Source organism: Fringilla coelebs (genome assembly GCF_963513975.1).
Source record: "Fringilla coelebs genome assembly, chromosome: 3".
Lineage (NCBI taxonomy): Eukaryota > Metazoa > Chordata > Aves > Passeriformes > Fringillidae > Fringilla > Fringilla coelebs.
This window is the reverse complement of record NC_140030.1, coordinates 50,785,468-50,799,541: the sequence shown is the minus strand read 5'-3', so window position 1 is coordinate 50,799,541 and position 14,074 is coordinate 50,785,468. Positions and strand designations below refer to the sequence as shown.

The 14,074-nt window shown below is 34.6% G+C and overlaps 1 protein-coding gene across 1 annotated transcript in view; it reads left to right on the top strand.

The window, feature by feature from the left end:
- TBC1D32 (TBC1 domain family member 32) overlaps positions 1–13,823 on the top strand; it is a 73,985-nt gene extending 60,162 nt beyond the window's left edge. Inside the window, exons 29-34 of the mRNA XM_084202325.1 lie at positions 5,420–5,489; positions 6,294–6,409; positions 7,374–7,528; positions 8,960–9,100; positions 10,919–11,107; positions 13,366–13,823. Of these exons, the coding sequence (XP_084058451.1) occupies positions 5,420–5,489; positions 6,294–6,409; positions 7,374–7,528; positions 8,960–9,100; positions 10,919–11,107; positions 13,366–13,485 (791 nt within the window). The 3' untranslated portion in view covers positions 13,486–13,823. The remainder of the gene's footprint in view (positions 1–5,419; positions 5,490–6,293; positions 6,410–7,373; positions 7,529–8,959; positions 9,101–10,918; positions 11,108–13,365) is intronic.
- The last annotated feature ends 251 nt before the right edge of the window (positions 13,824–14,074 follow it).

The window sequence follows — 14,074 nt, the reverse complement described above, 5'->3', positions numbered from 1 at the left end:
TTTCAGTCTCTTATAAAATTTGCAAATATGGAAAAATTAAATTAGATTGGGTTGTTACCATTTTCAAGATAAGAGAGAAGGAAAAAATATCTGATAAAAAACTATGCAGTTGCAATATTCAATTATAAACAGTAGCACAAATCTTACATGAAGTTTATTTTCTGCTAGCAGCAACAATACTGCTGTGATGTTTATTCAGATGAATGAATCTGTGCATATGTTGATGGTCTCTGTCGGTCCCCTTTCCTAGAATGAATAATTTCTAGTTTGATTTTATTTTTTCTTTCTCCTTTATAAACCCGAAAACATTGAAAACCAAATCATTGGTGTCTAGCTGTAATAGGTAATAAAATGGCAAGAAACTGAAATTTGCTGTAGTAGTAAATACTGTGCATTATATATTAGGTATACGAAGTTCCTAAAATAGCTTCTTGCTCTTTCTGTTAGCAAACTCTAGTTCAATGTAACAGAAATGCTTTGTGAAAATGTCATTGTTTTCTCAAGGTTTAAAAAACCCATTTATCAGAGAAATGTGAAGTCATCTAATATATTGGTGTCTGCTTCTTAATTGATCTTCATAATCCGTTGCAGACCATGATGTGTTGCAGACACTTGGGACTGTTGCAATATTTTATGATCAGCAGGTTTTTTTGGGAGCTCTGCTTTTGCAGATGACCTTGCAGTCGAATCCTCTGTTTCCACTGGACTTTATCTCTGAAACAGCTCTGCCATTTACTGCCAAAGGGACAAAACCTCTGGGATTTCAGGTCTTGGCCATAAAACTCAAATGTCATGGTGTGTTCCTTCTCTTAAATGAGCCTAAGTTCTCTGACTGAACAAAATCTCTAGGAGCTTTCTGCCATTTAATGAGCTCTTAATCTTTGAAGGGTCAGGTAACAAACTGAGAAGTTTTAAAAACACCAGGGGGAATGTATCAATATAGAGCTGTTCAGAAGGAGGAGCAAATGAGAAACACAGGATTACAACCTGAAATTGTGCTGAAAGGGAAGGAGAAGGAAGGGAATTTTTCCATTATTTCTGCATCATTTGATAAATTCATTTCTTCAAACTGTCTACCATTGTGAAGATGCTGTTATCAGAAAGCATTTTATCCATTGCCATTCTTAATGAAGCTATTGCCAGAAACAGCTTGAGTGTTTGGGATAATCATTACATAAGTTGAAGTTCTAGATATTAATATTTTGGTCTTGTATTGTTACGACAAGAGTACTAATGATATAACAGATACTTTAGATAGTCAAAGTAGAATTGTGCATAAGGTTACCTCTGAAAAGCCATCAACATTCTCCAGCAGTCACTCTTGGATCTTGTTTACATTGTCTCCATTCCCAATTCAAATCCAACAAAAGTAATACTTTTCTTTGAAAAAAGATTATTTTATAGGCATTTCTAACAATGAGTGTGAGGTCAGACTGTCAGAAGTGTTCTAGATGAGTAGCCTGGTGGAAGGAGGTGACATCGTGGAGAAACAGCAAAATGGCTGAACAGATTATGGAGAAAAATTCATAAATTTTGCTCTGTCACAAGTCCAAATAATGTTTAAAATAGAAAACTTTAATGAGAACATCAGAATAAGAAAGAATAGTTATTGGCATAGCATAAAGATTAATATTGACTGCCTGGCTATCTGCTAATGGGCAGGGTCAGTGTTTAGGTACCTGTTGAAGAGTAAGTGAAAACCTGCTGGTTTGTTAAAAAAAATAATAAATCATTGGAAAAAATTGCGAGTTCCATAATTTCAGTCTATATGGACAAAGCCATGGACTAGAAATCTGATAGCAAATATACCTATATACTTCTAAGTATTTTAAAGCATTTGTGAGAATAATGCAGGTGGCTCTGGCTATCATGGTATTTTCAGCTGTTTACAGAACCTTTGCTTAAATATTTTCTTTGAATCAAAAGTCTTTTTCATCCATAGGAAGAAACCTAATCTTTCTTATTGTCACTGAAGTTAAAATTTTGCATCCATTAGTATATTCCAAAGATTATTTATATAGACATAAAACCCTTTGTCCTGGGCACCAGGAAGTGAAAGAGCTAAACCAATAATGTGAGTTACAGCTTTAGTAATATTTTCTACTTAAGACAAAAGGGAAGCCAGTGGTGTCTTTGGGGTAACAGCACTTTAAACAGGTAAATAAATATTATCCAAATATGATACAAGTCACATGACATATGCTGTAAAGCTGTTTCAGCTTGGCATCCTGTCATTTCAGTATGAATATGATGTAGCCCATTTTCTGAATTAAACACAGAAAAGCTGTGTCTTGGTAAGAGGAAAAATGAATAAGAAAGCAATCTTTAATATAAATTGTAAGCCTAATTGAAATGTAGGCTGATCAGAAAGAATGCCCCAGGACTATGCATGGCAGTTAACTTATGCTGGAGTGCTTATAGCTATACACTGGATTTAATAATTTAAAAAATCATGCCTCATGGGAGTCTCTTTTTGTGCTCTTGAATGCTACAAAACATTTTGAAAAGTGCTGCCCATTGAGGTGCTTTCTGAGAATTTTATTAAATTGTAAATCAGCTCCCAGAGAATTTTGATATCCAAGTCACCAGTTTAATTTTGGCTTCTGTTTTAAAGTGTTTTTCATTTTTAAAGAAAAAAAGTGTGAAATATCTGTTCAACATATTTTTTTTGCTTTAAGATAAATAAAAAGGAAGCTGCCAAAATATGGTGTTCATTCAATTTAATAATTGCCAGAGTGCTGTACCATAATATTAATTCACAGTTCAGAGAGGTGGTCTGGCCTTTGACAATGAATGGCATTCTTATTTAGAGAACTGATTTTTCTCCATGCCTTTTTGTTATGAAACCTTTTGTGTTTCAAGACAGTTATATCAGGTGTATTGAAAAATATTTGTCAAAAAATTTTTGTATAAAATTAACTCAGTGCATTAAATCAGATATATGGGTCTCATCACAATGGCACAGTCACAACAAGCAAGCTTTTTGTCCATGGATTGCAATATACTGTATTTAAATATTCCATTTGTTTTTCATAGTATTTTGCTAAGTTTAATGGAGCATTTAGGCTTTCTGGGTCCAGTTTTTAATCAGTGGAAAGTAGTTCTTTGTGTATTCTAAATGACTTTACAGTGTCCTTAGGCCTAGTCTTCCCAGTTTTTAAGTAATAAACAAAAGGGAAAATAAAAACTTTTGACTCAGGACAAAGAAGCACAATTTTTGGATTAGCAGGATACAGAGATGTGATTATGTCGAATACAGTGGTGTCTGAAAGCAAGAGGTTTTGCCTTGATAAGGTACTGTGTGCTAGAGAATTATTATTCAGTCCAGAGTTCAAGGTAATTTTATCTTCCTTCACAATACAGAGAAAAATATCCAAAGGAAATGTGGCGGGGGAAAAAAAAGCCCTTTCCAGCCACTAAGAAATTGTTACAACAGAGAAGAAAAGTCAATGAAAATCGGTGAAGTCAGTTGTGTTCTTTTAATGTTACTGGACAATGAGCATTCAGTACTTGCTGTAAACTGTTATAGAGTGGACACAGGGCTCACACAGTGGGCTGTGATACAGCTTTTCTTTTGTTACACCCTTGCTGGACTGGGATACCTGCATGGCCACCCACAAGAGAATCCACCTCAAAATGGAAGCAGGATTGCATTGGAGTTTAGAGGTCATTGCTCTCCTTGCCCTCTGCTGCAATGGTGGTGTTAGGACTGAATTAGTCATTAGCCACAGCCAACTCATTTAAACTCCCCCTATTTCCTAGGATGTATGTATGCCTCTTGCCTTCCCACTTGCACACACAAACTTGAAAATATATTGACTTGGTATGGCAATTACAGCCTGAGTAAACAGGTAACTTGGAGCAGGAGCTGTAAAAAATTATGAATGTTTGTTATCTCTGTGGGGTTTTAACAGAAATACCCTGTGAACTTATATGTATTCTTCCAAAGATTGCACTTCTGGTATGCTATGCAAAAGATATTTGAACTTCTGTTCTTTGGATTGCAGAAAACCTCTCTGATGGGTGTTTGTTTCAGTCCCATCAGATTATTGAATAAGATAATTTTATTCAAAGAGCAGTTGATATTTGTTATGTATAAATATATATTGTCAAAGGTACAAGGTTAACTTCTCACAATCCCAATACTAAAATTATTGTTCTCAGTGAAAGTTATAAAACAAAGTGGGGTTTTATTCTTACCATACTTCCTCTGCTGAATTTTATTGCTTCATTGTTGAGTGTATTTTGCTGTATCATTTCTTCATAAAAATCTTGCCCTACCTCATCTGATATGAGCAGATAGAATCTTTTTCTTTGTTTTGTTTTTGGTGGTATTTTTGGGTTGGTTTGTTTGTTTGTTTGATTCCCTTTGAGTCTTTTTCTTGCTGAACTTGTAACTATTTCATCTTTAATACCACAGCCCCTGTTTATGTGGCAGGAACATAGTCTTCACCTACATGAATAGCCAGGGAATCCTTCACTTTGATTTCTCTGTCTGAGGATATAGAAAAAATACATAGAAAGTTACTGTGTAATTTGCTTAATTAGATTTGTACATTTATCATTTATATGAAAACACTTTAACTTCTGCTGCCATATCTATTATTTACATTTTAAACAAATGTTATCAGTTAATAAGGGTTTTAATTTGTTTCATTTCTTTCTGATTTTAAACAGCCCTTTCAAAGAAGTATATTCAAGGTTTATTCCCTCAGCTTTGTAACTCATAATATTATTAGACTGCAACTTTTATCTGTGGTATATTTATCTTAGATGATAACATCTACCTGATAGGGAAAATGCCCATTTAAAATTTAATTTAGAATTTAAAATTTTGAGGAAATGCTACAGCAGTGGTTGCTTTAAATCCTTATTTATTAATTTTTTCTAGCTTGGATTTTTAATTTAAATAACTGCAGAAAATGGGGTATATTTTACTGTATGAAAAAATGCACATAAATATAGGATTTAATTAATTTGTTAAATCTATCCATTTTAAAGTTTTCTGTGATTCATATCAGAATAGAATTTTTGTTAATAAAGTTGGAATTACAGCTAGAAAATTTTAAGGCCTCTGGAATGGAAGAAAGTGGATCAGAATAGGCTGCCTTGTCTGATTTCTAGGCCAGAAAGGATGAAGTTCTACTAAGATATGGGGCTGAAAAAGATGTTGCTTGCTGTAAATGTAATGATAACCATACCAACCATGAAGATTTCCTTATAACAAGGGTGATTTTAATTTTAAAAAAAAGTCTTGTGAAGAATGGAGATTTTTTTATGAATCCTTTCCAAACACTACTAAAATAATTTTGAGTAGGAGACAGTCCTCCAGAATTGGTATTCATACACAGAAAGAGCTTTACATTAGCATTCTGTTCAAATAATATTTCTTATAATAGTTTATTTAATTTTGTTTTAGCCATGGATGCAGATGTGAAGAAAGAAAACCTTTCATCTCTGCAGCAGCTTGGTGTTGAAATGACAGTCAGGTACATGGTATTAAAATATTTCCCTAGAGTATTTCTAGGATTTGTTTGATTTTCATGGAATGACTTTAATAATACTTAATCCATCAACTCATTGCTTTATAGCATTTAAATCTAAGATAAACTTTAAGAAAATTATTTCTAACTGGAATTGAAAAAGGTATTAGTACATAATTAAATTATCTTTACAGTTTATGTATGTTATTATCCTCTATTTTTGTAAAGACTAATTGTAACGTGCTAGTAAGATTTACCATAAAATTGCATTATCCTGAATTATGTATCTTTTTTCCCCCTCGCATTACTTCTCTAAATGGTTCTGTTTAGCTAAGCTTAGTTATATGCCATTTAAACATTTTATTTGGCTGGTAATTTGCAGAGCTGTGATGAAGGAAAAGCTTAGATGTCTGTACTTCCACGGATTGCTATCTTTAGCATTAATGGTTGAATTCTGATTATAATAATTACACGCACAATAATTACATAGAATTCTAGATATTGTACGTGAAGAAACTGAGTTGCGTGTGTTGGAGTACTTGCTCCTCCCCACCACTGTCTCTAAAACTGAACTAAAGGGAATTTGGGGGAGGATTTGTAACAACGAGCAGCTGATGTTTGCTGTGAATCCATTCTAGGTAGAGCTCAGGTTTTATTTAATGATTTATGTGTATATCTACAGCATAGTTTTAGTGATGAAAAACTTTATGACAGCTTAACTTTTACAGGTTTCTTAAATATGAGTTCTTCCTTTTTAGGAATTCAAAAAATATTTAAAGTGTTGGGTTTTTTTAAAACTTTTTGAAATAGATATGGAGAATACTTAAACTTGCTAAAAGAAGATGCTGAAAATGGGCTGTGTTTTGTGTTAATGAATTGTGAGGAATTTCTGAAACAACAGCAAAGAACTGTGGTATCTTCACTTTGTATCCTTTCCTGATGGTATAAGTTATATTGTCTAAAAATTTCAGTGGAATTTGAACTCCTGGTTTGTACTTTTAATAGAGGTGTAGGTGTGTTATATTTATGGGAAGAAAAAAAATTAAAAGAGCACTTTTACTTTGAAACTTCATTAAGTTTAATGCATTCCCAATGCACTTAAGAAAATGTTCACCCTTTTGTTCCAATACTTTGTTAGAAGTGCAAATCACATTCATTTCTGTCATCAACTGTTTTGGAATGGGATCACATCTTTGAATGTGATAAAGAGCAATGCACCTTTGAGTGAGTATTTGTGGTACCCCCACAATACCAACACTGTTAATGATACTGCCCATGTAGTGGTAAGTGTGATAAGTATATGTAGTCAAATCAACAGGAGTGGTTAGACTTTTGGCTCTTTTGGACCTATTGTGGAACTTCCTGTTAAAAAAAATTAAAACAGATAATAGATTTTCAACCAGTTTTGCTATATTATTCTCGGTTAAATTTGCATACCACTATTAAATTAGGCTTCAGGTGTATTAGTCAGAATGTGCTAAATCTCATTTTTAAGGCTTTTCTTTTACTTCCCCCCCCCCCCCCCAATAATTTTAAGTCCTGTTTTATTCCTCCATTCTTCTCCTTTCTTGCACTTTAAAAGCACACTCATTTTGGTGCAGATTTTTTTGCATTTACTTGCTTTTTGTTTCCTTTTACTGATTTAGCTTGACTATGTATGGACTAAAAAAATTTAGTATATGGGGAAAACAGCTTAAATTGTTTCTCTTAATTCAGTTTGAGAGACAACTGTGTCTTGATGCTGCCTTCTGTGCAGCTCTGTTCCCCTTGGCGTGCCTAACAACCAGGTCCTGGCTCTGTGTGCATGGACCTCAGAAGGAGGAGGGCTGTGTATGCTGTAGGAGGGTGAGGAGGAGATCTCTGCCCAAGTTCCTTAACCTTCCTGTTCAGGCTGCTTGCAGGAGCACTATGCTGGTTATGACTGGTTTGCATCTTCCATCTTCCTCATAATGTCAGGGGACAGGGAGAGGACACTGACGTTTCTTCAGCAATTTTCACGTCTTCTTGTTTCAGCATTTCTCTGGCTACCAAGACTGCATTTATCTGTAAGAATTTATAACCTGTTTCATTCTGAAAGGCTCCTTGAAAAGTTTACAAATGAGAGTCTATTAATCTCCTTGGTTTTGTTTTTTTCTTGGCAAATTTTTTTGTTTGTTTGTTAACTTTTCTAATGCATTATATTATCTTTAAGCCCCCCTAGCTAAATACATGACCCTGAAAAATGTAGATCTGATATTTGCTCAAATTTTTGTTTAAAAGGAGAGAAGTAGCAGGTAGACTGAAGACAATGTTAATGAATTTTAAAGCTGGCAGTAAAACAAACTTTGTTAGCGGCACTAAATTCTGTGCCACTAACAAAGTCTGAAGTCTGTGATACTGCTGAATGCCTTTTTTTTTTTCATTATCGGATTCCAGTAAGAGAGCAAGTCTGTCGATCTGATTTTTGCTTTTTTAAAGGCAGTTTTGAAATTTACTTAATACATTTGAGTATATTTAGTAAATTTTAAAAATTATTACACCACAAGTACTGTATGATTGACAATTTTAAATTGTCATTATCTAGATTGAGGTTGTAATATGGGAAGCATCATTTCTATCTTTCATTATGGGAATTCCCAGCTATTTAAAATAAAACCTTTTGTACATTGTCGTGTTGTGTTTTGAACATAAATTCTAAACTGTAGTAGAGAGTTCCAGAGTTCCAGAGAACTCTGAGATACAAAAAGCACAGATTAGATTCTGTGTTTCTTCTGCATGGAGGCTTGTGTAGCAATACCAAGTGATCTGTCTTGTCACTAGGAGGGGTGATGATACCGGTCCATTCAGCACTGTCTGGCCTGAGGTTGTTCCAACATAATGAAATTTGTGCTGAAATTTGCTCCACTTTGCGAGTGCTGAAAAACCACTGGTGCCAAGGATTCATTAACTGGAACTGGGCATTGATATCCAGAACCTTCCATAGTGATAAAACCTCTGCTCCTTTTGTTGCACATAATAGAATTTCACTCACATCCTCCACACATACTGCAAAGATATGTGCACACAAAAAACAACTTGAAAATCATGCAGAAGTTCTACTCCACCACAAAATGGAGGAAAAATATTCAGCAGAAATCAATCTCTTTTTTTTCTTCTGTTCTCCTGTTTAAAATATATCAACAATTTCTCCATCCCTGTTTTGACAATTAAAGCCTGTATACGATAAGGAACTAGACTACTAATGCGCAGTAACAATCAGGATATATTTATTAACATTTTTCTTTAGTTACCTACATGTTTTTCTTGATGGAAGTACAACCTATTTTGTTTATCCTGTTTCCTGTCTCTAAAATAATCAGAATTACTTACCTTACATATAAAAGGGTATATTTTTATATATTGTTCTCAGCAAGGTATTAAAAAACAACACATTTCTGTAGTCTGTAATCCTGCTCTTTAATTTCATTGTTGACAATGATGTTGTTGTTGTTAACCAGATGCACCTGCCTGTTACAACAGTGGAATATGGCATCCATCCAGTCTATTTTTGCAGTGCTCACCATGTTGAAATGCTGCTGAAAGCTGAGTTGCCCCATGTCTGTTCAGCCTTCCACATGTCTGGTTTCACTCCATCCCAGGTAACTGATCAAAGTGTATCAAATTGTCATCAACCTATTGATTTAAATCTACAAAATCAAGAACACTGAGGAACTACTGGCTGTTTTTTCTAAATGTCACTTGTGTGGCAGTTATAAAACTGAGGATAAGAGATAAGAACACATTGTGACTTATCTGAGCATCTGAAAATAGAAAGTGACTGACTCATAGAGTAATACCAGTATGGGTATTAGCTCCCAATGTATGGGAGCTGATGACCTTTTATTACATGTTCATGCAGAAAAATTGATAAAAATAATATATACTAAATCCTCAGATTTAGCATTTAAACAAAATACGTTGTTCCCTGGAATAATTATCTAAATTTTCCATTGGAGAGAAATGGGTAATTTGCAGTAGTTATATACTAGGAAGCAATTCCTGTGATGTTAGATAAAAAATAATTCTATATGAGCCACTATAGCTATTACAATCAGGTAACCCCCTTATTCTTTCATAATAAAGAGGTGTTACAACAGAAAAATAATTATCTATAACATCAGCTTTCATTTCGCCTACTTAAAACAATTGTTTGGTAGTATGGTAAGCTATGGATGATGCATTGTTTGTAAAGATTGCAATCATGATGAAGGGTAAAGAGCTCCATGCAGTGAGTTAGATTGTCTGTGCAAAGGACACCTCACCAGAGTGAGAAAGTGTATTGCTATGTCAAGGCAAGAAAAATATTTTTCATCTTATGCCTTCAAAATTCCTTTTTGTTGCAAGATTTACAGCTGAAAAGACTCTTGGCAGATGCCAATGTGGTACAAATGTTGCTTAAAGTAGTCAGCTTGGAGTTTGCTTTTTGAGGAGAGAAGAGTAGCAGATGAAGGAATTTATCTCAGCACAGGAATAAGGTGCTTGTAATAAGGTTCCTGTTTTAGGATGAAGAAAATACATGGGGACAGTCACTCCTTCAGCTATTCTTGTGCAAGTTACACAATTTTCTTTTTTTAATTGTGTGCACTCAGTACTAGACTAGATACTGTTCTAAACTGCTAATAATGTTTTTTTTATTTAATGAGTAACTGAAATGCCACTCATGTGTGCCACTGTATCTTCTCTGTGATTTTGCAGTTCTACTGCAGCATTAAAACCAAACTCTGAACTGTGGAAACAGTTCTGATGTATTTAGGTGATTGTGTGCCTCAATAAATACCTCCAAACAGATTTACTGCCAGACTATGGTTATCATCTAATTGGAATGATGGTAATTCTGCTGCATATTTTTAAACACTTTAAGGAATGATTAGCAAAAGATTTGTGGTCTAGAGCCAAATGAAATGTTCATTATACCTCTTAATACATTGTAATTTAGATCAGGGCAAAGGAGTCACTGTGTTCATACTCACTTCATTAAATGAAAATGTGTTTTAAGGAAGGGCCTAACATTCATTTATAATGAAGAGAATTACTTTAATTGAAAACAAAACCCATGCTGAACATGTCTTCATCACTGTCATTACCATTTAGGCCACATTTAAAACAAAATCTTGAAAAAAATCACTTTTGCTTTCACTGGACTTTGAGCCTCAACCTCAGCAGGTGCTGCAATACACCCGTACAAGTGAGATGCATGGATACAGGCTGTAATGTTTAGTAACTCACTAGGAGTCTATTCAGAGCTGTGTGTTAAAAATGGTGAATCTTGGCATCTTTTGTACTTTATCCCTTTTATTTTCATTGCTGGGGTAATGCTATAGGGAAAAGGTTCTGTAATATAGAAAAGAGATAAAGCTGATCAATGATGACTGAATGTATAGAATGATTTAATTATACATAATTTCATTCTCATCTAGATCTATCTACAATGGATAACTCAGTGTTTCTGGAATTACATGGACTGGAGTGAGATCTGTCACTACATTGCCCTATGCATTTTCCTTGGTCCTGATTATCAAATATATATATGTATTTCTCTGTTCAAACACCTAGAGGAAGACATCCTGAAGCACACAGAAGCCCGAGATCTTCAGGTTTTTCTGAAAGTAAGGGTTTCTTAATTTTTCAACTGCTGAGCAAAGGTCTGAATACTGAGGATATATACATTACTTAATCTGAAACTCTTACTGAATTTCACTCAGTCATTTTAAACAAGTGAAATAATACTTTAATTTTATTTGTTTTCTGACAGGATATTGTGTCTAGTATTTTCCAGAAAATATCTTTCCTGCATTTTTTACTGAGCAATTTCCTTCATGAGCAAAGAAAATAGGCACATTAAGTTAGGAGAGCATTTGATTCAGTTCTCTGTGTGTGGGCTCAATGTCACTGAACGAGGTGCTCTCCAGAAAGGTGGGTTTGCACAGTCATCTCTTGCTGAAGCTTGTAGAGAAGTGGCACAAAGGTAATCAAGCTGGTAGTTTGAAGAAATGCAAATTACCCTATAACCAGCCTTGCAATTTCATATTCTTTCCCAATTATAAATTATATTTGGGGTTTTTTGCAGGGTAGTGCATAGCTGTAGCTGCAATCATCAATTGATACAGTATCCTACTCTTCTTCACAGGGACGTTTTTGTCTTTTTTGCTAGTTTTTTTTCACCTGTCAAGATTTTTTTGAGAACTAGATATCTGCTTCTTAGTCTGTCCCAAGAATAAAAGTTTTCTGACTAGTTTGCATCCGACTTGCGTATGCTTAAATATGGAAAAGTATCTCAGCCCAATCAGCTTCCTTGAAAATGTTTGCTACACAGTCTAATGAATGTATTGTTTTGTTTTCCCTGGTTTTGGACAAGGTGTCTTAAAAGCTGTATCTTGATGGCATTGTTGGATAGAATATGTAAAATATAGAAGAAAGAATTCGTACACTGCCACATGCAGTATAAACAGACTAAAGGTTTGGCATGGTACTGTTAAGTTAATGAGAAAAGAATGTAAATTAATGCAGTACTGGAACATCTACAATTCATTGAGTGACCAGTGCAGAAAAAAAAGGAGCATACTTAACTTTTACTCCTGCTATTGATGTCTTCATTAATTGAAACAAAAAAAAAAAAAAGGAACTGCAGAATGGTTTGGTTTGGAAGGAACCTTAAACATCCTCTAGTTACAATCCATCTTCCTCTACTACCTGAGCCTGGCCTTGAACACTTCCAGCATGTTCCACAACATCTTTTCAGTGCCTCACCATCCTCACAGTAAAGCTCTTCCTCATACCAAATCTAAACCTACCCTCTTTGAGTTTGAAGCTGGTCCCCCTTGTCCTGTCACTACACGCCATTTAGTTCCAGATACGTGTGTGTGTGTGTATATATATATAATTTTATATTCCACCATAGCCAGCTTTCTCACAGTGCACCAGGAGCAACTTGGAAGGTAAAAGCTTACTTTTGCTTTGCTTCTGCATAGAGGAGAAGAAATATAAAGACTATTTTGAATTCCTGTTCAGATGCCAAAGTGCAGTTTTCCAAGCCTGAGTAGATGTTCTCAGGAGAATTCTACTTAGCAGAGATTCACAGTTAATACACCAGAGGTACAGCTTATGTCCACAGAGACTAGCTCCAGAGAGTTTTTTACAGCACATGCTGCCAACAGTGGTAATACTGATTAGTAGATTATGAGTACACAACAGTAACAAATTAACCCTTTTTACACTTAACCATTCTTCAGGATCCTGTGTTCTGTGGGACATCCTCCTTATCCCTCCAATATAGTAGCCATGAGAAGGAACATTATCTGTTTTCTGAGGGCACTTTCTTTTACTTTGTGTTTTGGAATTAGTAAGAATTATTCATTCTAGTGGTGCAGAACAGTTTATTCTGGTTTTATTTAAGCACTTCATGAAGATCTTCTTTTATCATTGATTTAAAAAAAAAACACTTCTCCTGTTTTTCTTTAGTATCTAGCTGGATATAAAAGCCACACTTACAACCTTATGCCATGTGTTGGTGTAGAAATCTTCTTTCAAAAGAATATTTTAGTACCTGGCTTTCCCTTCTTAAAGCTTAATTTCTTTTCCTTAAATTCTTCAATGAAATATTCTCCAGAAATTAGGTAAGCAACATCCCAGTGAAATGAAATTCTCTGATACCAAGTGTGTAATTAGAAAAAAACCAACTGTCTGGAAGCAGATATTGCCAAATCTGTATTTCTAAATAAAACATAATAAAATCTATTTTAAACAGCCAGGCTGGCTCTGACAATCAGAAAAAAATGAGCTATCTTTAGAAGCTTGGAATTCATTAAATTGGAGTTGTACATTTTTTTTCCTAGCTAATAAATGCTTTCTCTGTCTATCTGTGCAGGAGGAAGCACTGCATGGATTTCAAGTGAGTGATTATTTAGACTACATGGAAAGCTTGGAGGAGCTCTACAGACCAATGCTGCTGAAAGACATGAGGGCCATAAGAACACAGAGCACGTAGATGAAGCAAACAAGCACTTTATTTACAGTTCTGATTACATCCTTTAAAAGGATGCTAATCGATTGATTAATTGATACCTCAGTTTCACCTAAAATTAACCAGGCTGTTGAAATGTACATACTGTAAAATATATAAGAGGTGTTTTCAGAATATTGTTTTTCAAGAAGACATAGCCTACTTTTGATAACCAGATTTTCCCAGACAGGTTATATGCACAGCCTCATTTTCACTTAGCAGAAGGCAGCTTCAGAAGCCACCTGTAGGATGCTGAAGTTTCTTCCTTATAAAGCCTTGAACCTGTTCTCAACTCATTCTCTTTTTGTCATCTCCTTGTAGCACTGTCCTAAAGCCTTCATTTTTGCCTGGCTCTGACGAAGGAATTTTTTCTTTAATATTTAGAAACAACTGCTATTGTGTATTCATGTGCATGAAAAGTCAACAAATGGAAACCAAAGTCTCTGTTCCAACTTTGCGAATAATGTTGAGAAAATGGGATGATTGAATACATGCAATGAAAAAAGACTTGATATTCCTCTCTTTAAAAAAAACAAATAAATAGTTTTATGTAATAAAGCATTATTAACCTTTG